The sequence below is a fragment of the Asterias rubens genome, chromosome 5 (assembly GCF_902459465.1).
Source record: "Asterias rubens chromosome 5, eAstRub1.3, whole genome shotgun sequence".
NCBI classification, from domain to species: domain Eukaryota; kingdom Metazoa; phylum Echinodermata; class Asteroidea; order Forcipulatida; family Asteriidae; genus Asterias; species Asterias rubens.
Genome location: NC_047066.1, coordinates 19435596 through 19461826, shown reverse-complemented (window position 1 = coordinate 19461826; position 26231 = coordinate 19435596). Strand labels below are relative to the sequence as shown.

The following is a 26231-nucleotide window of genomic DNA, read 5'->3' as shown; positions in this document are numbered from 1 at the left end:
CAACAACAAGCCCCTACTGCTTATTGGTTGGTGGTGTAGCTCCACTACCTCCATGACGGCAAGGTTGTGCGTTTCGGAATACTGACTGCATGCGATGGCAGCTGAACGGACATTTTGAACTTCAAAGAAAGTGCCTATTCTTTGAGATTGCTTTAACTGGCAGTGTTTCAGCAACCTTTTTCTTGCCTCGTCATCGCTGTTTGACCAGTCTATTCTTTCTATTTATACTGGAATATGGACATTTTGAATCTCCGGGAAAACAAATCATGTTAATGAAGGTCAAAGAAAATGCCTATTGTTTAAATGTTGTTGTTTGACCTTGCTTTGATTGGCAGTGTTTCAGCAACCTTTTTCTTGCGTCGTCATCGCTATATATACCAGTCTATTCTTTCTATCTATGGTACTGGAATATGGACTCTTTATTGTCGGCAGGCGCCTTGATGGTCTTCTTATGCGGTAAGCTGAGTTTTGTCTTACTCTACTTCTTTTTCTTCATACTTGGCAATTAATAGAAGCAATGGAGAACTGTTGATGGTATAAGACATTGTGAAAACAGGCTCCCTCTGAAGTAACGATAGTTTTCAACGAGTTTGATTTCGAGAACTCAGAATTAAATGTTGAGGTCCCGAAATCAATCATCTGAAGGCACATAACTTATATGTGACAAGGGTGTTTTTTCTTCCATTATTATCCCGCAACTTCGACAACCAATTGAGTTAAAATTTTCACAGTTTTTTGTGTGTGTTATGCATATTTTGAGATACACCAAGTGAGAAGACTGGTCTTTGACAATTAGTATCCAGTGTCTTTAAAGATCTTGACATAAATAAATAAAGAAAGATAATTAAACGACAAAGATCTCAAGGTAAGAATGTTCTTATAGCATTTGTTGTCGAATTAATACGTTTAACAGTTTGGGAAACTTGATATTGATACATTTAGGACATCATGTGCGCACGTTAAACTATTACGGGATTTTAGTATCCAGTGTCTTTAAAGATCTTGACATAAATAAATAAAGAAAAATAATTAAACGGCAAAGATCTCAAGGTAAGAATGTTCTTATAGCATTTGTTGTCGAATTAATACGTTTAACAGTTTGGGAAACTTGATATTGATATATTTAGGACATCATGTGCGCACGTTAAACTATTACGGGATTTTTTTTCTAGTTGTCAGTGAAGGAGCTGCAGTCAAAGTATGTTATTTTGAGCAAGAGCCGGATCATCACGGCAAGCTCAGATGGGTGATGCCGGGTAGCCATCAAGAACGGTGTTCTTGCGCCGTTATATTACCAGGGGGTGTAAACGCCATGGCACCAAACAGACATGTTGAGCCATACTACACTGATCAACCTATGTTTACTGACGACGTAGAGATGATTCATGATTATTTTAACTGCCATTGTGAGTAATTTATAAACAAAGTAAAATATCAAATTCATAAATATATATACAATCCATAGAGCCTATACAGAAAAACGTCTAAGATCATGATGGTTACCGACCAGATCAAACAAGAAGATGCCAAGATTTTTTATAAGACAGTGACAGGATCATGGGTTATGATGATCAGCTCAAACCAAGATGACAAGAATTTGATAAGATAATACTGTCACAGTATCACATGGGTTACGATGACCAGCTCAAACCAATATGACAAGAATTTGATAAGAGAATGACAGGATCCAATGGATCACGTTGACCAGCTCAAACCAAGATGACAAGAATTTGATAGGATAATACTGTTACAGGATCATGGGTTACGATGACCAGCTCAAACCAAGATGACAAGAATTTGATAAGATAATAACAGGATCACATGGGTTACGATGACCAGCTCAAACCAATATGACAATAGTTTGATAAGATAATGACAGGATCACATGGGTTACGATGACCAGCTCAAACCAAGATGACAAGAATTTGATAAGATAATGTCAGGATCACATGAGTTTTACGATGACCAGCTCAAACCAAGATGACAAGGTTTTGATAAGATATGACAAGGGTCATGGTTACGATGACCAGCTCAAACCAAGATGACAAGAATTTGATAAGACAATGACAGGATCATGGGTTACGATGACCAGCTCAAACCATTATGACAAGATTTTGATAAGACAATGACAGGATCATGGGTTACGATGGCCAGCTCAAACCAATATGACAAGAGTTTGATAAGACAATGACAGGATCACGTCGACCAGCTGAAACCAAACTCAGGATCACACGAGTTTTACGGTGACCAGCTCAAACCAAGATGACAAGATTTTGATAAGATATGACAGGGATCATGGTTACGATTACCAGCTCAAACCAATATGACAAGATTTTGATAAGACAATAGGATCACGTTGGCCAGCTCAAACCAAGATGACAAGAATTTGATAAGACAATGACAGGATCACATGGGTTACGTTGACCAGCGCAAACCAAGATGACAAGATTTTGATAAGATAATAACAGGATCATGGGTTTTGATGACCAGCTCAAACCAAAATGACAAGATTTTGATCAGATAATAAAAGGATCATGGGTTACAAAGACCAGCTCAAAACAAGATGTCAAGATTTTGATAAGACAATGGCACAATCAGAGGGGCTACGATGACCAGCGCACAACCAGAAGATTACAATATGTCGTTAAGATAATGACAGGATCACATGGGTTAAACGACGACCAGATCAAAACCAAAGGATTTCAAGATTTTGTCAAAATCATAAAGTCATTGCAATGCATTGTGACAACATTGTGACCAGATAACGACATTGATATTGTCATCATAATAAGTCGGTGACAAGTGTCAATATGACAAGAGAACAAACTTGTGTGCAGGCATACCAAGAGTTGTGGGGACTCCATGAAACAAAGTCGGTCCCCACAACGTAATTCTTTGTTAAAATCGGTCCCACAAGATGCCTCGTTAGAAAAAGAATAACAGAACACTACGAAGTCCACACAACTCTGAATGCAAAGTGCTAGTGCATGCATTATGCAGCAACATGGAAGAACAAGAGTTCTATTTTCAACATGCCGAGAATGTTTGACAGCATCAAGGTGTTTTTTCTTCCTATCACTATTTATAACAATACAAATAAATCGCAACTACTGTTAAGTTTTTAATGTAGAGTATGAATACATTTTCAACAAACTGTTTAGATGATGAACCCAAGGACTGCCAGGAGTTGTTGGATGCCGGTAACACTGAGAGTGGTGTCTACACTATCTACTTGCCCAACAACCAGCCAGAGGTGCTGGACGTTTACTGTGACATGGACGGTACTACGGGCTGGCTGGTAATTCAACTTTTTATTTAAACTTTTGTTTTGGTCCCGGAGAAATATTTTCCCACCTGAAATAGTTTCATTCAAACATGACGACTTAATGTTGATGAATTGTATGGTAAATATGCCTTTGAGAAGTAGATGATTGAAATGAATAATAATAATACCGAAGTCTTGTAAAGCACATGTATCTACCAACAAGAAGGTACTCAATGCGCTTAGAATACACATTGTTTCAGAAAGACATGCTATTGAAGTTATGAATTTTGAGACCCCATTATGTAGCACCTTTTAATGGTTCACATGGTGCTATGGCGCATTTAGCAGCCATTGCCAGGAACACAGGGGCGAACCCCTTCTCTCAAAGCGACAAGTGTTATTGGTATATTTAACGTACGGGATCAAGGGGTCAAGGGCTCTTCGTCCCATTCGAAGGACGAACGATGCAGTACTAGTTAATTGTTCTTGCTTAAGTACACAAGTGTCACAAGTGGGACTCGAACCCACACTATGCTGAACAGAAATACCAGAGCTTGAGTCCGGTGATCTTAACCTCTCGGCCACGCCATGCGCTCTTTCGACAACCAATCCGTTTAAAGTTCAGTACTCCCACTCCCCATAACAGTGGTTGAATATCCAAATAAATAAAGACACAACCATGTAAAAGAAGTGTATCGTTTACTTGTGTGAAGGTGTTTCAGAGACGTCTGAATGGATCTGTGAATTTCACGCGTAACTGGAGTGAGTACAAGAGAGGCTTTGGGAACCTTCCAGGGGAGTTCTGGCTTGGTAATGAGGCAGTCCGTCTTCTGACTGGTCAAGCTGAGTCCAAATGGACTATCCGTGTGAATCTCACAGATGAAACGGGCGTAAAAGGCTCTTTGACGAAATCTCAATTCCGTGTTAGTGGAGAGTTTTACAACATCAGTGTTGGGACTTCAGGAATGGGACCAATTGGTAAATAAAGAGACAGACAAATAACTGGACGTAATATATTCCAATTCATGCTAGGCCCTCTTTTACAAACGATGCATTTTTGTCCTCTGTTTTTGTTTTGAGTTGTTTTGTTGATAATGTGCTTTCTCTGTTCTGTATGTATTTATCTCGTGATTGTTTTTTGTATGGGAACTCCCCAACACAAGCTGTGCTGTTTTGCCTGTGCCCCCAATTCCTAAAATTCTTGAGTCACTTTGTTTACACTGTATTTATAATGATAGAGGAATGAGGGAATAAATTACGTTGAACTGAATTGAATTGAGTTTAATCCAATTAGTGCTTAACTTATGTTACTTTTATATTAAGATCACGGAATTTGTGGTCAACGTCTTGGAATGGAAGACGGCAGCATCACTGACTCTCAAATTACAGCATCAAGTTTCCACAAAGCACCAGCAGAGCGGCCACCTGATAACTGTAAGCCAAAGAACGGGCGTCTTAACCAGAAAGGAAACGAAGGGGTCGTAGGAGGCTGGTGTCCGGCAGAAAGCGACCGCCAAACACCCTGGTTTCAAGTGGATTTGAGGACAACGAATCAGGTTGAAGGTGTCATTATACAAGGCAGCACGGATCCATTGAATTCGTACAAGGACTGGGTCACACATTACAAAGTGAGCTACAGCGATGATCAGCGGACATGGCATTACGCCGGTGGATCATCTTTGCAGACAGCAAAAGTAAGCTGTCGTAGACTTTATAATAATAATACCTATATTGATTTAATAATAATAATAACAATAATAGTAATAATAAAACCGAAGTCGTACAGCGCACGTATCTACCAAACAAGGTAATCAATGTACTCGAGGCACTGAGTTTTTTTGTACAAACTTTCAGAAAGATATGTTATTGAAGTGGTTTTAAACCACTTCAATAACATACACTGCATGCTCACCAGGAAACCGATAAAGGCGCCTACACAAGAATAAAACATTATACATTGTACAATTAAAAACGAAGAATATAAAATACTTGTAGTTAAATTAAACTCGATGTAAGTCTATGAGCACGACTGCTTTGCTTGGAAGAGATTGGTTGATAACAAAGACAATGTATGTGCTCTCTGGTTATAAATATCAAACCGGATATCAGAATGCAAATGTTATGAAAATAAATGCATTTTAATATTAAGGATTCAAACCTCTATATTAAAATGCAATAAGTGTATTTTAATATTGAGGTTTAAAACCCCAATATTAAAATGCTTTTATGTACGTTGTTATTACAGGTGTTTCGAGGAAACGTCGACGATGTGGCAGCAGTTACAAGCATATTTCAGAGGCCCATACGTGCACGGTACGTTCGCATTCTACCTACTCGGTATAAAGAATGGCCATCGATGCGCATCGAGCTTATTGGCTGCAAAGGTAGGCACACTGCTGCAAAAACTTTTAAAGATAATTGACTGAGCGATTGGATGATTACCATTATAGAGTTGTTCCTCTACTTGGACACTTTCATCCTTTGGGGGTATGGTAAATAACTGCATCAGGGGCCATTAGCATGAACTTAACAGCAGTCTCCTTTTCATTATGTTGTATTTAAGGCCGTTGACCAGTCTGTTCTTGGTTGGCCTTTTACGGACTTTAACCATCAACCCATTTCTAAAGTGATGTGCGTCTGATGTAAATTGTTCTATAATATTTTTTCCAAAGATGATGTTCTTGATTTGATAAACAACAGGCCATTCTCAACCTACGACCACGACAACGATGGTGATGCTGCTAACTGTGCTGGTCTGCTGGAGGGAGGTTGGTGGTTTGACCTTTGTTCTGGTGTCCCTTTATACAGTGGTTACCATGAGAAGGTTGTGGAAAGCAACCTAAATGGCGACTATTCGCATTACGTCGATTCGATTAACGAGTATCGCGGTATGCGTTGGAGTACTTGGGAAGGAAGACATATTGTGAAGAGTGAAATGAGGATGCGTCGTGAAGGCTGATTTTCACCCACTCGGCCTATATACATTTACTTGATATTTAGATATTACAATAAACATTTATATATAATATATAAAATGTAAGACATATTAATTGTTAGTAATTTTTCGCAGGAAAAAATGTCCTGGCCATGACAGTGCCTCTCGGAGATTTTAATATGGCCACTAAAATTGCAGCCATATCACCAAAACGGTGACAATAGAGTAAAAACAAATGACATTGCGTGCATCGCTTACGCTTACATGAACAACAAATATTTGGCAGATACTGTTAGATTTGTTGCAAATCATTATTAACATTTCACTAAACAGTTAATTTCGAAATAAGTTTGAGTTTCTACTATGTCCGTTATGATATTGGATACTGTTATACATGTATATATTCATCAACACTTTATATTTGACATTGGGTTTTTTTGTATGAATATTGACTGAAATTTACATAGCAAACTTAGTTTGGGAGGCACAAAAGTTTCTGATTAGTTTCTGATCATTAACTCTACAACAGACTTCCTTTTCCAAGTTTATTCGATCGAAACGCACACTGATATTTACACATTTTACATCAAACTATTGTATCCTTGTTAAAATAAGAACTGTGATAATTTGTACAAAAGTGATTTTAAAACTGTTAAACTTTAGTAAACAACATGTACAGTAAAGGTCTGAAGGATAACCTTCAATATTTATACACAAGACTCACTTTTCCATAATTTAGAAAGACCAAGAAAACGTTTTCTAAAGGCATGTTGATTCTTTTGAAATCCTGATTGATAAACTGACAACTAGGTTGTTAATGTTTTGTATGGTATAATCATAAGGAAGGGTACATGTAAATCTGTAAGAGTTTTAGGGCTAACGTGAACAACGAGGGGTTGGAAATGGTGTTATTCCGATCTACACAATGTAGCTTTTAACAAAAGTCACCCCTTTCATTGTGCTTACAAGAGCTACACATGGGGTAAATCTTAGGCAGGAACTGTAAAAAAAAAAATTGTATGTTATTTTAAACACCAAAATAATGAAACATGAAACTTTTCAGAAAAGAAACAATCGAACCCAAGTGGAAAGCCCAGTCTCTCTCTCTCTCTGCTGTAAGGTTTTCTGTCTAAGTGCGTATTACGGGGGTGTTTGTTTATTTATGATTATCAACAGATTTTTTTATAGTTTACTTCATTTTATTATACACCCAACAACATAATGATCAGTAACACTATCAATAGTCTGCCTTTACATGCAGTCCGATTGGGACTGAAATCTCAATGCACATGAATGGCTCTAGTGTGAATAGGGGGTCCACAGAGGTGAAAGGCAGCGAAGGAAACAATTATGCATTAAATCTGACTCCAAACTATTTTTGTTTCAAGGGGTGATGGTGGTTTAGGGATAAATTCTGTAAAGACAAATCATCATGGTCAAGAACTGCTAAAATTTTGATCTGTGTATAGATGAAACCTCATAAACCCACCACTTCCAGTGGCAAATCTTTATGTCTATGGGGAACTTTTGATGGGACACCAAGGCTAAGACCAGGGGCAACAGAAGCCATAGCCTTTATGGCTCCTGCATAGTTCCAGGCCTGAATATTTAAGAAATTACAAATCTCCAGACAAATATTGTACAATGGAGGTCAACGACCCTTACCCAAAGTGGCTGGGTTGATCTGCATAGAAGTTGCTGGTGCAACAAGCAATCCCACTCTGTCACCAAGCACTGAAGTCTGTAAACTTTGAGGATGACTTTGACTTCTTTTTTGATGATGATGTGGCATCTGAACTGACAGAGGTTTCTGAAGGTCGCTTACTTGTGCTGGAAATAGAAAGGAAGAAAATGTCACTGGGATTTAACATGAATAATCATGAGTCTTGCTTTAGACTGTGCAAGCCTTACGTGTAGTTGAACACGGTAAAGGCACACGTTTGTTTCTCTCACATGTTTAAACAATGGAAGTGGGACCAAAGTGGTCCCACAAAATAATGACAACATGATCAGAGTTTGGGTTTAATAATATAGAAACCAAAGTATGCAAACATTGGAAAGTGTATTTTTAGTTAATGACCTATGTCATTTGTGAATGAATGAATGGAAGATTGAAGAAGGTAAAAGCTCCAAGAACGGGAAGCTCCATTAAAAAAGGAATACAACATCCCTTTCATCTGCCAACTAACACCTGTTATCTCTATGCAATTCCTTTTCCAAACATTGAACTTAGTTGGTCATGCACAAAAGAGTAGGGTTGCTGACTGTCCCATGTAATTACATGTTACTGCAAAAACATTTAGTTTAATGACTCAAGTTATTCAATGTTAACACAACCACTCTTTGAAAAGGATGTATACCATTACTTTCCAAGTTTTTTTGTGGCCAAACTTGGAAATTCTTTAGTACCATCAGTACCTTTGTGCTTGGCTAGGTGATGTTGCTGTTGAGGGGATGTACTTGCCAACGCCTCGTCTGTATGTTGCAGGTTTTTCTTCTGAGCTTGGTAACACGCCAGTAACCTTTGTGGGCTGGCTGTCTTTCTTGGACTCTATTTCTTCCTGCTTTTTCCTTCGTTCACTTGCGAGCTTCATTGTGGAAAATAAAAGTAACAAATTAGTATTAGATATCAGTGTTGGCATTATAAATGTATAATGATTAATTTACTCTAAACTAGTCTCTATCAATCTTATTTATCTCTATATAAAATATGTACATTTTTACTTTTACAATATTTAAATTGATGTTTTCTCTTATAATCACCAAGTGTGATGCAGAGGATAAAACATGTTTTAATGACAAAACAAAATTACACACAGCACCACTATGTAAAAAATAAATGAAAAATTCAGTCATATTTTTATAGTATAGCCAAAAATATTAAGAAGAGAAGATAAAAACAATTGCCAATTAAAAGTTTAGATGGCACATTTTCAAAGAAGTCGAACAAAGCATTCAACAAGCATTCAGCTTGGTTTCAAAATACAAAGCAAAACATACAGTTATTTAAAAAGATCAAAGGGAAGAAAAGTTAGGCTTACAAACATTATTCATATCATATCGTGAATAAGACAAAACCTTGGTTGCACTACACACACTACACATTTGTTTGATGGATCAAACTTTATGTACAATTTTAAACCATTGTGCAAGTAAGAAAGGGTATGGCAGGGTTAGTTTTTAACATTTGTACAACGGCACTGCAGGGGAAACAAACAAACAAACGAACATAAATGTACTTCATCAGCCTAGTAACATGTTTAAAGGCAAAACAAGATCAAATAATTATCAAATAACAGGCAAGAGGAAGTAAGGCACCCACATGTACTAGGCAAGCGGGCCTCACTGGGAAACACGTCCTGCAGCTGATTTCATGAAACTATAGGATTAATCCTATCTCGAGTTAGGATTAGTAACTCGTCCTAACTTTGGATGGGTTCATTGCTTCCCAATGTCTATGGATACGGAACTTAACTCGTCATAAGTCCTAAGATTAATCCTAAGTAAGGAACAGTTTGGTGAAATCGGGTGTGATTGGCAAGCACTATGGCCGGTAGACCACTGTTAAAGACAGTGGACACTATTGGTAATTGTCAAAGACCAGTCTTCTCACTTGGTGTATCTAAACATATGCATAAAATAACAAACCTGTGAAAATTTGAGCTCAATTGGTCGCCGAAGTTGCGAGATATGAATGTAATAAAAAACATGTTTGTCACACAAAGTTGTGTGCTTTCAGATGCTTGATTTCGAGACCTCAAATTCTAAACTTGAGGTCTCGAAATCAAATTGATTGAAAAATACTTCTTTCTCGAAAACTACGTCACTTTAGAGGGAGCTGTTTCTCACAATGTTTTATAGTATCAACCTCTCCCAATTACTCGTTACCAAGTGAGCTTTATGCTGATAATTATTTTGAGTAATTACCAATAGTGTCCACTGCCTTTAAGAGAGAACACTGCACAGGCGACTCTCGTTATAACAATGTCACTTGGACCGGCCAAATGACCTATCATAACAGGAAAATTGTTTAAAAAGGAGCGTAAAAGAAAGCAACACAAAGCAGAAATGAGACGAGGGACTTCAGAATGTACTCTTTATAAGCAGAATATCTTCTTAAAAGAGTTCTTTATAATGAGAGCTGGCTGTATTTACCTCTTCATCTACTTCATCAAATGGATTAACGAAGACAACAGCATCTTCAATAGTAATGACCTCCTTAGGCCGGTCTTTCTTGTCTGTCTCTACCCTCTCCATATTAGCTAGTGTATCCATTCCTCCCACCAACCTAGAAATGAGGGAAAGAATACTCTGATTTGATTTCGTTCAACACACAAATACAAAATCATTGACCCTTATCTGTTGAATTCTTTGTCCTGACAAAGGTGGACCCCTATTGTTTGCCCTTGTTGTAGCAATCAGGTTCATTGTTTAAATGTCACCTGTACACTTATGTTTGTCAACCTCGTAAATCAAGGACTTCTTTTCCTCTTAATGTTTAGCTTTTAGATTTTGGCTCAAGTCCAGTGTCCTTGGGTAAAGACTCGCTTGCAAAACCTGACCAATCCAGCAGCTTATTCACATGAAGTTTTTTTACATATTCTGTCAAGGTCTTTTTCCTGTGCAATCAGAAAACAATTTCTGAAAAAACACAGGCCTCGATTTCAGACATGCAAGTTATCTGATGAACGCCAATAACCTTTAAAAGAATACACTGGATACAGGTAAAAACCTTCAGGATGGGCTTGTCTTGATTTATAGGTAGGAAATGAGGACACTTCCTGTTGCTCATGCTAACCTGAGCCCAATTTCATAGAGCCTGTAAGCACAAAAACCTGCTAAGCACGGGAAAATCTTGCTTAGCAAAAACAGGCCACAACTAACATTCCATAAAGTTACGCTGTTGTGACTGGTGCCCCACTCATTTTGTACTGAGCAGAGAAATTTGTCAAGCAGTATTTTCGGCTAAATAGCTTCATAAAGTTGGGTCCTGTTTATCTCAAAAGCCCCTGGCTCATCTGTCCCATCTGTTTCAAAGCAGCAAAAACATCACTTAACATTTTTGCTAAGCAGATAATGCAGGGAACCATGTACATACACTGTAGCATACTATTTTGGCAGGTACACCATTTCTGCTGAGCAGATACAAGTGTTCCTGTTAAGCAGATACAAGTGTTCTTGCTTGTGTCAATTTTGTGTTTGGAAGCTTTATAAGGTTGGGCCCTTACAGAACGAATACCCAGCTACTGGTTAAACCACTGACAGACTCCAGTCAAGCAGAAAAATCGTAAGTACATTAAATTCAGGTTTCAAACTTTTCTCAAAGGGGGGCAGTTGCCATTTTCTCGAGATAAAAGAAACTTTTATGCAATCTAAGTGCTTTTCTGGAATCTGCAAAAACCATGTCAAGAGCCTATCACCGAATCTGCTTATTGCTGTTTTCTTCATTCCTTGTTGACTGATATTATTATTATTATTTTATTTTTTTACCTCCACATCACTTTGCTTTGTTATTTCTCGAGTAAATCATTTGTCATGTTACTCTTAATAATTCTACTTGAAGGACTGGGGTCAATATTACAATGATAGTCCTAACTTAGAACTAGTCCAAGGAGTTGTTAAAAATTTATAAGGCAAGACCTAAGTAAGTTTGAGTAGCTCGTCCTTACTCACGGTAAGAGTAGTCTAAACTCTTTGTGAAATCCACCCTGGATTGGGGAATCAAGTTAATTGAATGTAAGCAGTGCCTATAATAAAGGGATATATATTACTTACCTCCCAAAGATGGTGTGCTTCTTATCTAAATGCTTGCAGGATCTATACGTGATGAAACTAAGTGGAGAATGTAAAAAATAAAATAAAAAACACAATAAAATCTCTTCATTTATCAAACGGTTTTGAAAGATGTATTTCACATGAGTAATATTATAACAACACAAACTAAACAATACAATAAGTATAGTAAACAAAGCAAATGCTAAATGTTTCACATTTATTGCAGTATACCTGTTTATGTGTGTTGAGAAAGATTCTACTAGGGTCGAAAGTGATGACATTCATTTCACTTTTAATGCAGTTGACATATTTTAAAATAAATAACTGAAAAACACTTCATAACCATAGCAATAATATAAAGATACACTACAAGGCATACACTTTTACAGTACATAAATGCAATAAACAAATGCAATTCATGAAAAGTTGAATGACCAACATAAAATGAAATATTTGGTGACATGAGTAGTAAAGTGTGATAACATTTAATTTGATACAAAATATATATGAACAAAAATCAACATTACACCTTGTTTGGTTTCGAAAAATTTATTAAAAAAAATTCTGCAAAATAGTCAGAGAAATTATGTCCAGAGAAAACTCTTCCACACAATGGGTGCGTTAGTTTAGCTTCCCTGGGTCGACCCCGCAGTGCTCACTCGGGTGAGCCCCTGACAAGAGCTAATCGAACATCACACTCGCCCTCTCGTGGTGATGGCATGCACCTCGGGTCACCCTCAAGTGACCCACTCCACAAGCAGGGCACTGGGAGCTGACCCGGGTGAGCCCCGTCAAAGCTATTCGAACGTACTGGGGCAGACCGGGCTCAACCCAGGGAAGCTAAACGAACGCACCCAATGTTTCCACAACTTAAAATGTCTCTCATTTATATAGAACCCATGCAAAACGCACACCTCACCTACACACGCCCAATCTGTCAGCCATTTTGGGAGTCAATTTGGGAGTCAATATGTGCACAATGGAATTGACTCCAAACAAAGGCAGAAATGGTGGACGTGTGAAGCGCATACTTACAATTGTGATTTGTTGGTGTCTGGTCCTGAGTTGGCCATGCTGAGAATACCTCGGCCTGTGTGAGAAAGGCCTAGCTTGAACTCATCCTTAATTGGGTCACCCCACGCAGACTCACCTCCTATTGGAAGATAAACAAATTGAGAAAACATGTATTTTTTAAAGCTCAGTTATTGCTATAAATCTTTCTGCAATTACAAAATGGTCAGGATGGTTTCATCGTTGTCATTGTGTGCATGATTTAGCAAGCTTTCATACAGCCAACAACCATCATGGGCTAAACAATCCTGTAAGGAGCAGCACCAGCATGAATGGTTTTATACAGCCCCTTGACATGCGATGCAAAAGGTCACACAAAAATGTTGCCTTGCATGTGCAGTGTGAAAGACTTCGCACAGGATGTCTTTCTACAAACAAAAGTTAGTTCATGATAATTTCGGTCACGTCCATGGTCAAAACTTGGAAGAGGTCCGGAACTCCAACAAAATGTAGCAATGTTTGACAAGATTTTCCAGGGACCCTGGTCAGTAAAAAAAATTGTTGTCCCTTCACACAAGGTAAATTTTGTAAAAATTTTACAACCATGCTACATTTAACCAAAGGAACCATGCTAAATTACTCTCGTGTGAAAATAATAATAATAATAGTGGCCTCTTATAGAGCGCTCAGGTCCGTCAGGCATGACGCTCATGGGGCTGAACAAGCAAAATTTATACAAATACAAAAGAAAGTACAACATATTTATACAACATAGACACTATACAATGGCTTATGGTTCACACTTGGGTAGTTTTTAGTAAATGTTAAAACATACCTTTGCCAGTCCCTGTTGGATCCCCGCCTTGAATCTATGTACAGAGGTATAAATAAAAGCAAACATTGAAAAAAGAAGACATGAATGTTCAAAGAGGATTATAGTTTTAATAAACTTGTTTATTTTTAATTAACTGAGTAGTTGTCTGAAAAGTTGACTGGTGACTGAAAAGCACAACCAAAAACAGAGAACTTTGTAGTTTATTGATGGATCACTGTACATGATGAGCTACATTGTACATAGCAAAATGTTCATGATAAAAATGGTGAACAGTCTCTGAAAATGCAGTTTGAAAGCAAACAGTAAGAACCCACTAAATGAAACTTGAATGCTTACCATGAAGTTTTTGATGGACCTGTGGAATATCGTTCCCTTGTAGTAGCCCTTGGCAATCAATTTTAAGAAATTCTCACAAGTTTTTTTGACCTGGAATAGAAAATGTTTAAATTATGAATAAAATTATTTGGTTTCTAGGGATTTGTCTTAAAATATGGTCACCTTGAAGACGGATTATAAAGGGAGTGGGGTGTTATAGAATAAAATAAATGAATGTCAATAATAAAATAATGAAAACCGAGTAGTAAGAAACAAAATACAAGTACATTGCATGTCTTCATTAATACGTAAATGGATTAAAACTACATAAATCAACAATTCAAAAGCAGCTGGAAAAGATAATATTGACAAAGCAACAAATAAATGCAATATTAATTACCTTTTATGGTCTGAAAGTATACATATGCACATTATAAATAAACAGAAAATATACACAACATAATTTATACAATACGTCATTAAATACACATAAATTTAGCGCATTCAGAAATGAACAAAGGAAGAAGTTTTCAACCCCAAAACACTTTATAAAGTCCATGAGTGTCAAAATTTACGATCAATCTATGAAAAGCATATGAGTGCATTAACGACATGAAATACCACATAATACTGTATGAATGCAACTTGGTAGTTGCAAAATAGAAGACATGGCAAAACATACACAAACTTGTGCTGTGTTTTACAATTTTCTATGAAACTAAACGATAAAAAGAGAAGATCAGAATGATCAGACGAGAAGTTGCCAATTTAACAGCAATTCAACAAACAGTGAAACAAACAGCAGTTTGGAAATGAATTATAACTAACCTTGGAGATTTTATCCACTTGGGGCTTGGTCACATTTTTGCAAGTTGTTGAGTAGTCGATTCCGCATGCATGCGCGCGAACAAGTGTATGCAAGAATGTGCAGACATTGAGTGATTTTTGCTTAGGTGGCTCACACATTGTAACGCACATTGTAAAGCATAAAGCCAATACATTGTTTGGTTCTTATAAATATGCATTTATATTGAATCATATGTAAGAAACTAAGTGTTACACAAACACTTCTCATCCTAAAAAGCAGCACTTGTACCTGACTACAAACAGGTCGAGGATAGTCACAAACTCATATCGCACAAAGAACACACACATCAGAAAGCATGAAGCCAATATATGAATAAGTTCTTTAAAAAAAAACATTCATATTAGACCATATGAAAGAGAATAGGCGCTACACAAAAACTTATCAGATTAAAGACACAGCTTGAACGCGGCTACAAAAAGTTTGAGAATACCACAGAAAAGAGAGGTCACCAACTCATAACATTTCTATCAGGTTTTGTTTGTTTTGTTCATTGACTAGATTGTATTAATGGGTAAGTGACAGTCATTACCAGTGAAGACTGGGTCCTGACACTGTTATTCTATAATTCAATCAATACTGACCAAATCACAGTGAAGCTCAAGGTTCAGAACTCCCTTGCTGGTCATCAGACGAACGTAACCTTTTTTCTTCACTCGCTCATATCTGATAACATCCTCATCAATTACAGCTGAAAGAAAATGATGTGAAATGAAAAGTTCTTATTAATTATGTGCGGTACCTGTACCTGTTTTAGTTCCTTGTAGACTGTTTTAAAGGCACTGGACACTATTGGTTATTACTCAAAATAATTGTTAGCATAAAAACTTACTTGGTAACAAGCAATAGAGAGCTGTTGATAGTATAAAACATTGTGGGATTCGGCTCCCTCTGAAGTAACATAGTTTTCGAGACAGAAGTAAATTTCCACCAAAATATTTGAATTTGATTTTGAGACCTCAGAATTAGATTTTGAGGTCCCGAAATCAAGCATCTGAATGCACACAACTTTGTGTGACAAGGGTATTTTTTCTTCAATCATTATCTCGCAACTTCAACGAGTAGTTAAGTTCAAATTTTGTAGGTTTGTTGTTTTGTTCATATGATGAGATACACCAAGTGAGAAGACTGGTCTTTGACAATTACCACCACAGATGTCCAGTGTCTTTAAAAAAGAAAAACTTCTTCTTCTTCTTCCGTGAAAGTACAGTCCACCATCTGGTGTATTGCGTACTGTGGTAGTTGTGTGCATGCGAGGGTGTAGACATATACAGTGCAGGTGGGTGAACAGTGAACGTGCGGCTAAAAACAGCTCAGGCTGACCTAGCGGAGCTGGACTGACTGTACACCCTGCTTAAAGCTAGCAAGAGTTGTACAGTTGATCAGGTCTACCGGGAGATTGTTCCATATCCTAATGCTATTGGGAAAAAATGACTGTGTGTAGACCCCTGTCCTGGTGAATGGTATCATGTATTTGGTATCATGTATTTCAGGTATGGTAAGAATCTTATGTCATGATATCTGTTAAGGGTTTAGAGGTACATGTAGTGTGATGGATTGGTAAAATATTCAGAAAAATCAATCTATGACCCCACCTTTAAACTCTCAGGCCAGCAAATTGTATAAACAGTAAAAGGAAAATATTAACTTTAGGTTTTACCCATACATCTATGTGTGTTAGCACTGTATACTCAGCACTTTCCCCGAGTCCTGTGAAAAAATATCACATGCATGTTACTCGGGCAGGATTCGAACCCACGACCCTTGCAATAATAACAATAATAACCCGTTTTTATATAGCGCTTTTCACACCCAGAGGGCTTCCCAAAGCGCTTCACATTATTATCCCTGGTCACTGGGCCTTAAATCACTCCTTAAACCATCTAGAGCAACCCTAGAGCAGTGTCTTACCAACTAGACTACCGAGGTTGCCCGGTAGCTAGAGGCAGTTTGAATTCTATGTTTTGGCAGCGGGTACCGCAACGATTATAAGAGATGTTATAAAAGGAAAGACCAACCCATGGATGCTTACCTGCTTTTTGTGATGTTTCTGGACTCATGACCGTAGAGGTGAAACCTGCTGCAACCATTCCCGTGCTGTAATGAGCCTAAACATACAAAGGGTAGCCATGTATCAGAAAAAAGATAATGTTGTAGTTTATTAAGGGAATCAATGTGTGGTGAAGAGGTTTTCAACTAGTGGTTTAATCCCAACGAGGCCTGGTTCTTGATAATTTTACCGAGACGAAGTCGAGGTAAATTATCAAAACCAGGCCTCGGCAGGTTTAAAGCACTAGTTAAAAACCAATTCAACACACTTTGATTCCCATTCATAAATACCTTTTCGGTATAAAAACATCAACACTTATGGTCAAAAAGTAAAATAAATGCAAAAATTATAATTTTTTAATGATTTTTTTCAATGCAACACCCCTCCAGCTATGAAAATGGTAAGGCCCAGTCAAGGCCCTCGGGTAAACAACTCCTTATAAGGGAATGCTGTGCACGTCGCACGTATCGCGTGATGTGGCACAACTGTCTTGGCCGATGCTCTCGACCAATAGGAATGAAGAAACTGTCTTATAAGCACAGGTGCAAACTCGCGTGTCATGCCCATGTTTCAACACTTTTTACTGGTCATAAACAAAGGTTTATACACACCCACGTGACGCGCTCTCCACCAAATGGAACAGCGAAACTGTCTGAGGTATTTATGAATGTTGTTTTAGTGTACATCGGTTTTTTATTATGTTGTTTATGTCCATTCACTTGAGAATTTATGCACAGTTGTAAACATTTTAAATCAATTCAAAAACCAAAATGCATTTCACTATGTACAATGCATGTATGTATACAATAAAACAAACTAACGATACTTAACAAAATCAAATTAAAGACTCACATTTCCATTTCAAATGAATTATTATAAACAGTTGAAAAGTATTTAATTAAATGGTTTGGGTTTGAACGACAAAAAAATTTACTAAAGGTGGACTCGAACCAACAACGTCCAGATAAATGTATTGACGCTCTACCAACTGAGCCATCCAGCCCTACATGGACATGTTGGCGGTCTCCCTATTAGTCAAAATCTTTGTTTTGGGTGCCATTCAATTAAATGAGAGTAAAACATACTATGTTTCTCATAATGTTGATGTTTTCAAAATCTGACCTATGATTCTCTACCACTATGTGATAATGTTAGTAAAATATACCAATATAATGAACAGGACACATGATATCAATATGACTATATTGACAACACACAGGGCTGCGTTCAGAGTAGGATATCCAGCATAACATTTACAAAAATTCTCATTTACATTTCTGAAGCAAACCTGTGTAGTACAAACAGAATCTGGAATCTTTTATTTCTTTGTTACAATGTAAATCAATAAAGGAGAATGATTCTGCCACAAGCTTGTGAAGGAGCACATTTGTTAATCTACCGAGCAAGTTAGAGTAGGAGCAAATTTAAGTCAGGTACATTCATGAATAATCAGCTGAAATACTTACAGCATTTAGGTGGTCTGCACCCTTTGTGTCATCTTCCTTCTTTTCCTTTAAAACAAACAAAATGACGAAAGAACAGTTTAAGCTAATGACCCAAAATAAGTTGATTAATACTTACTATTAATTATGATCTAATAAAAGTAACACTGCACACTTCACAAGCTCCCCTCCCCATGCATTGGCCAATCACCACCATTTCTTTATGTGCAAAATTCCCACAGAATTCCCACAGGGTAACCAACCTGATTCAGAATTTAACTGTAAAAACTGTTTAAAACCCCAATACAAATGAAAAGAATCTGCTAGAACTTGGGGCAGTGGACTGCTTTGCAAGTGCCAGCCCTGATGTGTACGACGTGCATGTTCCCAACTTATAGGCTAAATTTTAACCATCATCAGGGCTTATAGTGGATACGCAAATAAAGAGTTCGTAAAATCATGGTGCTTTATTACACATCATTCTGTGCTTCAACAAAGTGTAAAATTACACTGTGTACAAGTGTTTGATTATTAATGTGTATGTCAATGCCAACAGAGAAAGCCAACAGTTTCCCGAAAATGCTTTAATTTGTGTGAGCCTTGCATGGTCTATCAGGCTAGCTCCCAAGTACTCACTGCAGGTTTGTAGTCTCTGTACAGTTCCTTCAGAATGTTCTTAGTCTCAGAGTTGGTGGAATTCATGTAGTAATTTGCTCCTTCCTTTGCTCTCTTCTCACCTGCGGATATGATGAACAAAAAGGTTTAACTTCAGAGACACAGTTTTTCTAACAAGTTTATTTTGTATCCAGTTTAAGTACAAAACAGAGCAGGGAGAGAACAAAGTAGACAAATAAATGTAATACATGTGAAAGGGACATTGTAATTTATAAAACCAGGAACACCAGGGGCGAAGCCCATCCTCTTTTTGATAACACTGTGAACGGCCTGGATGTAATTTCTCTACAAAAATTGTGAGGTGGCTCACTTGGATGTGATATAACATCCCTGCCAATATCACATACAAGCCCTACCCATATCACATCCAGGTGAGCCACCTTACCATTTTTCTGAGAAATCACATCCAGATCGTTCACAGTGTAATTGAAGGGGTTCGTTTACCTGTGTTATACAATACGAATGACTAATGGCTTTCTGTCTCGCTCATTATTAAGCGTCTTGCTTAAGGACACAGGTGTCACAATGGGAGACTTTCTGGGACGATAGAGGGCAGCAGACTTACCGGGTAAATCCATTGTTCTCAGAATTATGCGCATGTTCAGAACTACGTAAACAATGGAAATTTACCCGGTATGTCTGCTGCCACCTAGTGTTGGAAAGTCTCCTATTTGGATTCGAGCCCATCTCTGCTGATCAGAGTGTGGGTTTGCGTATTGATGTCTTATCCAAATGTTCAATGCTGTTATTATGACACTTACTTTCAGTCTCCACTTTGATGTTATTCTGCACATGATAGAAGGCAGAGATATTGAACTTGTCCAAATGGCTGGGATCTTGTAGCGTGATCAGGTCCTTTCTGGTGATTGGTTCATCCGTCAAAAGGTCCTTCCAGTTCTTGGTCTTAATGTTCAGCTGCTCAATTGCCTGAATAGTAATCAAAGTCCAAAAAAGGGTTCAAATCTGTATACATATATACATACATAACAACAAATTTTTATATAGTTAACATCCCTGTAATGTTTCTCAGCTCGCTGGGGAGTATACAGCCCTGAGCTGCCTGTAATGCGCTTGTGGCTTTTCATACACAATACCAAGCTCTACCCTCGCAGGTACCCATTTATACCCCTGGGTGAAGAGTAGCAATTATAGAAAAGTATCTTGCTCAAGCACACAAGTGTCACAACCGGAATTCAAACCCTCACTCTGGTGAATCAGCACCAGAACTTGAATTCACTCGGCAATGACACTCTACATATCAGCATTTATATCAGGTGCCTTTTTAAGAATATAAAGTGCCTACAGAAGATGAAACAAAAGTCAAAACTATAGAAGATGTTCCACTGATAGTCAAATAAAACAGTCAAGTATTTCAGGATTAATGAGTCTAGAGTAGTTTCTTGAATTGTCCAAGTGTAGTTGCATGGCGAAGATGTGATGGTAATGAGTTCTATACATTTGGAGCAGCAGCAGAAAATGCACGTAAACCAGTTCTAGAGACGATGCGATGTTCGGCCAAGAGGTTCTCTGAGGAAGAGTGTAGAGAACTCGGTGGGACATATAGATATAGAATGTCAGATATGAACATGTATGATGGCGACTGGTGAGCAACGGATTTGAAGACATGTAGACAAAAATTGAAGTTTGAAGTATAATTACATTTCCAACTTAAAGGCACTAGACAAAAGGCATTACTAACAATATTTATTAGCATAAAAACTTACCTCATACGCATACACATTGCCTGTAGGTTTGACGCCAACAATGTGTGTGTTTGCATTGAATACTTTAAAGGTGACCGGACAATGGTATTTACCTATAGGGAGAAAGTATTTTTAAAAGAAACCAAACACTTAATTGATGAAGTTGGAAGAAGACAATTAATGTTACACAACTGACAAATATTTTGACACTCTCATTTTTGATATACGCCAACATTTTCTTGCAAAAGTTGATGGTACACGTACATGTATCTGAAGATTATCCCTTCAAGCCATTATACACTTTCGGAACAGAAAAAAAAAAAAAATCACAGATTTACAAATAACTTGGGTTTACAGAAGGTCATGGTGAAAGACTTCTCTTGAAATATTATTCCATGAAATGCTTTACTTTTTGAGAAAACATTCAAACAATTATCAATTCTCGTTATCGAGAATTACGGATTTATTTTAAAGTCACCTGGAAGTGTTATTTTGTCAAAATAAAGCTTTTGTCACTAAAATATGTGTTTTTAAGAGTGGAATATGAATAAACAACTAACTAAGGTTTACAAAAATTAGTTTCCATGTTATTTACAAATTTGAAAAAAAGCCCGACCCGAGAGGGCGCTGTTCGTGACGTCAAACGAGGCGCGATAAATCGCATGCAGTGCCAACACAGTATAGTGACGCTTGCACAAGCTAAAAACATGCCCTCAAAGTTGAAACAATACCTGATTTTTTTCACGTTAGGCAAATGCTCATCTAGGTTCGTTACGTCTTTCAGGTACCTTCTTCGACTTTTCCACTAGCTGGACAAATTATTGGGATGGCGTCATGTTTTAGAAAAGAACTTTTCTCTTCATGTCAAATGTGTAGTGTATTCCGGATTCTCGAAGCACGACGGCTCGAAGTGTTTGCCGCACAGCGCTGGAAAAGACGTCGGACCGGACAACTTGGCAAACTGACACCATCTTTAGTTGTTTTGCTGCATCCAGCAGCAATACACCTGGTCGACATTGCCGCAAAATTGCAAGAAAAAAACTTTTTCAAAACGTACACACTCACGACTAGGACTTGAATGTACTTGCACGTACGTGTGTTCGATGTCGATCGAGGCAAAGTCTTCCTCGATTGACGTCACAAAAGGGGTAGGCGGAGTCACCCCCACACAATATACTCTAATGTTTGAAGGAAAACAAAAATCTATTTCCAGGTGCCTTTAAACACATGTCATGAAACGGCGAACGTGCGGAAACAAGGGTACGTAGGTTTTCCCGTTATTTCTCCCGACTCCGATGACCGATTGAGCCTAAACTTTCACAGGTTTGTTATTTTATATATAAGTTGTGATACACAAAGTGTGGGCCTTGGACAACACTGTTTACTGAAAGTGTCCAATGGCTTTAAGAGACAATTCATTTCTGTATAATCATTATTGCCAAGAAATTGCTTTATTGGTAAATTAGATCTGATTTTATCAAGGTTCCAACTTACCACCAGAATTCTTGTGGAAGTTCAATTTGATGAGGGCCTTTGTATCCATTGCCTAAGATTGGAACAAATAGAAACAAATCTTCAGTGTGCTTTTCACAGGAAACCTTAGAAAAATAATGATAATAATCTGCATCCCTCAGATGGGACTTAAAGCTGTTGGTCCCGTGTGTTGTGTATTGCATGCATGTTAAACTGTTAAATAACCCAGTACACTTATTGAATGATGTTCCTGGTTTGATCAGCTGCACATTAATAATAATAATAACCAGTTTTTATGTAGTGCTTTTCACACCTAGAGGGCATCTCAAAGCGCTTCAAACATTACTACCCCTGGTCACTGGGCCATTAATTCATTCCTTAAACCATCTCAGCTCCCTGGGGAGTGTACAGCCTGTGCAACAAATATGCGCTACTGAGCTACAATAATCAATCACAAGAATCATCTCTGCCCTCACAGGTACCCATTTACCCCTGGGTGGAGAGAAGCAATTGCTTAGAGACACAAGTGTAAAGACCGGGACTCGAACCCACACTCTGTTGAACAGAAACACTAAAGCTTGAGTTTGGTGCTCTTGTAACCCATTCATTGGTGCTTCATGTATGAAAATTAATAGGTCTCATACTTCAAAAACAAAGCTCCACAATATATTGTAGAAAAATACGGCTTGTTGGCAAGCCTTGAGCATCACCAAGTAATGAAAATTAGCGCTGTGAAAGAAACCTTAACTATTATTAACTTTAGCGTGAAAGTTCATCCGTGTTAGTAGTTAGATACAATTGAGGTAAACTCTTGATCACAACTTTGAAAATATATGAAAATATTTTCAGTGTTGTGATCAAGAGTTTACCTAAATTGCATTATTAACTTTATTTAAGATTCTGGAGAGTTTTGTTAAGTAAGACAAGTAACTCACTTCACCCGTGATTGGGTTTGTTCCATATTTCTTGATATAAGGCATGATGCTGACCAGGTCAAATATGACTCCATCTTTGGTACAGTACGGGTGTTCAAAAGGCTGGAAGGACAAACTATAAGAGACACAAAAACACATAGAATCAAATAAGCCTATAGACCCCTTGCATACAACGTCAAAAGCCCCAAAACAGCGCCCTCACCGAGGTCGCTGTAAGGAAGATCTAAATCCCTATCATTAGCTGAAAGTTGTGGGTGGCGCAAGCATGTGACCATTGCTTGACCTCAGCAATGGAAGCCAATGCAAGGGTAAAGCTCTCATCCAGAAACCTCATTTATTAATTATCAGGCCTGGAATAACCATTTTTTTAAGGCAGCCACTTTGGCCTTGGAGCAGGCCAAATTTGGCAGGGCACCAAGGCCAAAAGATTTCAAAATCGCGAGGGCCATTAAGTTATCGAACGGGTCATAAGCCTTATTTTATTGAGGCAAGTCTGTTAAAAATTTAAAAAGTGACCAGAGGTTTCCCTATGGGTGGTAAACCCAATGAGACAGTTTTCATTCATAGGGCAAAGAGAAACCCTAAACGATTATTTTCAGTAAGAACACAAGTAAAAAATTCCTTCGTAAACAAGTTCTAAAAGTCATTTCATTCACCATGTTTTTTTTTTGTCCATTCAACAAACAAGTGATACCATTATGGGCATTACTGACAACTGTTAAATGAATTGTGTTAGACTAGATCCTTTTGAAATTGGGACGTCAAATAAACGGGCGTGTGATTATGTGACGCAGATTCGCGCTAGCGTGTGCAATGACTATGCAAGGGGAATAATCGATCTCTGTTGTGTTTGTGAATGTTGAATCCCACGACCAAAGATCATATAGTCGTATGACCACGACTGCTGAATAGAGTCTGGATAATATTATTGACGGCCGGAAGTAGTTGGACACAAATATTTGTGTCAATAACAAAATATGGAACTTGGGTTAAAAAAAAGGGCACAGCGGCCAACAGGGAGAAATGGCACGGCATTTTTGGCCGTGAAAATTGTACTTTTTGGATGGGGCACCACAGCCAGTTTGAAGTGCATCATCGGCCATGGCCATCGTGGCCAACGTGTAATTCCAGTTCTGAAGTATAATAATACCTTTAGTAAAAACTACTTTTGTAATGAAAGTGGTATTTAACAAAGGTAACATTGAAATGTATTTTACCAAAGGTTTACTGCGACTCGGAAACTTACCTACAATGGTCATATGGCAAGCGTCGAAAAGCTGCTCTTTCACCAGTATCTATTAAAAAATAAATAAAATAGCTATGATTATATTGTGTTTTCTGTGAGCAAAACCAAAGATCATGAAGATGATGGCAACCTCGTGATGAAGTGGACCTTCTATTAATTTCTGTGTCTATAGTTTTGTAATCACAGTGACATTATGCAGGCCATGAATTTCATCTTACTATTAGAATGTGCAAGGATATTTATTTCATGAGCATGTACCAACCTCAGGCCAAGGGCAGCATTCTTTCCCAATAGTTAGTCCGATGGCCAAAGCTCAGGTATAAAACACCAGGACCAGCCAGTGCACAAAATGTCCAAGCAACCCATCTGGCTTGTTACACATTGCTCTCCATTTGCTTGTTTAAGTTTAAAAGAATTTTCAACAAGAAAAGTGAACGACAGAGTTACAAGTAAATGTACTGAACAAGCCTCATCCCGAGGTTGTGTGAGTAAAATATACGTTTGCATTGTATAGACACTTTCCCATGCTATTGTGGGTAATACTGTATAATCAGACAGGAAGGAAGTTTGCTTCTCTAATTTGTACCTGGTTTCTTTCCGCCATAGAAGGCTGCCCATTCCTTCGATGTAATGTACCTGTCAATATTGAACAAATAAAAATGTAAATAGAACAAAATAATAACTGGATTTAAAGTAGCGCAAGTGTGTATAGTCACAGTTCTAGTTAATTTACTTTGATCAACCCAAAATTATTTCAAATTTATCCAGTCAGTTTCGAGAAGATGTTTAAATGGGCAATTGTCAGCTTAGTCAGAGATAGTTTTTCTCATAAAATTACAGCAAAACATCGCTCCACAATTATTCAATTGAAGTGCAAACTGGAGGGGGATTTTTAAATTGGCTAAAGAAAACATCATGAGTTTTTGTTCATAAGATCTTCACAATTCCTGATGCTAAGTGGGGGTAGGCCAAATAAGCAAAGGGAGTCCATTATAATTGTATTGGAACAATCAATAGGCCTAGCAGGCCACCGATTTTCAATTGAAAAGCAAAAAATAGCTAATGGCCTGACATTTCAATTGAAATAACAATATCTTAAATTCGTAGATTTACTTCAAAGATATCCCTTTTTGCAAAAAAGAGTGAAAAAGTGGTGGCGCCATACGGAATGTTATCCTCACTAAAAAACGAGGATTCAAAATGTCAATGATAATTTGGAAAACTTTAATTAGGGAATATTAATATTTCATATGTTTGAGTGAATTTATGTTGACTGGGTGTTAACATCTATAACTATAGTAGTAGTACAGTACTACTACTAGTACGGGTAAAATTACTGAACAATTAGCCCCACTTGACTTTGTGTGGATGTGGCAAACTCGCCACACAAAAATACTACAGTACACGGTGACGGTGTACACGATTAACAATTAATTGGCTGTTTTAAACCAATGAAAAAGTGGTGGCAGGATACGGAAACTTTTCCAAAAAACGACTTACATCTTATCTGATTGATGCTGTCGCTTCCCCATCTTTCTTTATCGAAGAAAACTATGTTTTTCAGACAGAAGGAGTGAAAACTGAAAGGATACACCGCACCAAAAACACAGACTCACTAAAAAAAATTACAGTTTCTACACGGAGCTATCATTTTACCTGGTACGTGGACTTGTCAACCCTTTTTACGTATAACTCATTGATACAAT

At 37.7% G+C, this 26231-nt stretch overlaps 3 protein-coding genes across 3 annotated transcripts; 2 read left to right on the top strand and 1 right to left on the bottom strand.

Moving 5' to 3' along the window:
• The first annotated feature begins 410 nt into the window (after positions 1-410).
• Positions 411-4251, top strand: LOC117290478 (ficolin-1-like). Its single transcript, XM_033771896.1, has 4 exons — positions 411-456; positions 1173-1406; positions 3162-3298; positions 3979-4251. Exons 1-4 carry the CDS (start codon positions 411-413, stop codon positions 4249-4251), a joined length of 690 nt encoding a protein of 229 aa, XP_033627787.1.
• A 366-nt stretch (positions 4252-4617) lies between these two features.
• On the top strand, positions 4618-7240 carry LOC117290477 (lactadherin-like). The gene is made up of 3 exons (XM_033771893.1): positions 4618-4959; positions 5511-5649; positions 5938-7240. Exons 1-3 carry the CDS (start codon positions 4618-4620, stop codon positions 6222-6224), a joined length of 768 nt encoding a protein of 255 aa, XP_033627784.1. The 3' UTR covers positions 6225-7240.
• Positions 6715-26154, bottom strand: LOC117290042 (RING-type E3 ubiquitin-protein ligase PPIL2-like). The gene is made up of 18 exons (XM_033771275.1): positions 26026-26154; positions 25112-25161; positions 24526-24574; positions 23280-23394; positions 22366-22417; positions 20893-20984; positions 19930-20095; positions 19130-19230; positions 18518-18562; positions 17034-17109; positions 15586-15692; positions 14158-14247; positions 13822-13855; positions 13011-13128; positions 11976-12032; positions 10356-10488; positions 8619-8788; positions 6715-8030 (listed from the first exon to the last, which is right to left on the bottom strand). Exons 1-18 carry the CDS (start codon positions 26055-26057, stop codon positions 7925-7927), a joined length of 1593 nt encoding a protein of 530 aa, XP_033627166.1. The 5' UTR covers positions 26058-26154; the 3' UTR covers positions 6715-7924.
• Positions 26155-26231: the final 77 nt, after the last annotated feature.

What these genes read in the sequence shown, in the direction of transcription:
- LOC117290478 (XM_033771896.1), top strand. Translation starts at nt 411, where the DNA reads ATGGACTCTTTATTGTCGGCAGGCGCCTTGATGGTCTTCTTATGCG. An exon ending in CTTGATGGTCTTCTTATGCG is followed by an intron (nt 457 to 1,172) that starts GTAAGCTGAGTT and finishes TTTTTTTTCTAG; the next exon opens with TTGTCAGTGAAGGAGCTGCA. An exon ending in ACGGTACTACGGGCTGGCTG is followed by an intron (nt 3,299 to 3,978) that starts GTAATTCAACTT and finishes ACTTGTGTGAAG; the next exon opens with GTGTTTCAGAGACGTCTGAA.
- LOC117290477 (XM_033771893.1), top strand. Translation starts at nt 4,618, where the DNA reads ATGGAAGACGGCAGCATCACTGACTCTCAAATTACAGCATCAAGTTTC. An exon ending in CATCTTTGCAGACAGCAAAA is followed by an intron (nt 4,960 to 5,510) that starts GTAAGCTGTCGT and finishes TTGTTATTACAG; the next exon opens with GTGTTTCGAGGAAACGTCGA. An exon ending in CGAGCTTATTGGCTGCAAAG is followed by an intron (nt 5,650 to 5,937) that starts GTAGGCACACTG and finishes TTTTTTCCAAAG; the next exon opens with ATGATGTTCTTGATTTGATA.
- LOC117290042 (XM_033771275.1), bottom strand. Translation starts at nt 26,057, where the DNA reads ATGGGGAAGCGACAGCATCAATCAGATAAGAT. An exon ending in GACACCAACAAATCACAATT is followed by an intron (nt 12,033 to 13,010) that starts GTAAGTATGCGC and finishes TTCTCCACTTAG; the next exon opens with TTTCATCACGTATAGATCCT. An exon ending in TCACCTAGCCAAGCACAAAG is followed by an intron (nt 8,031 to 8,618) that starts GTACTGATGGTA and finishes TTCTATTTCCAG; the next exon opens with CACAAGTAAGCGACCTTCAG.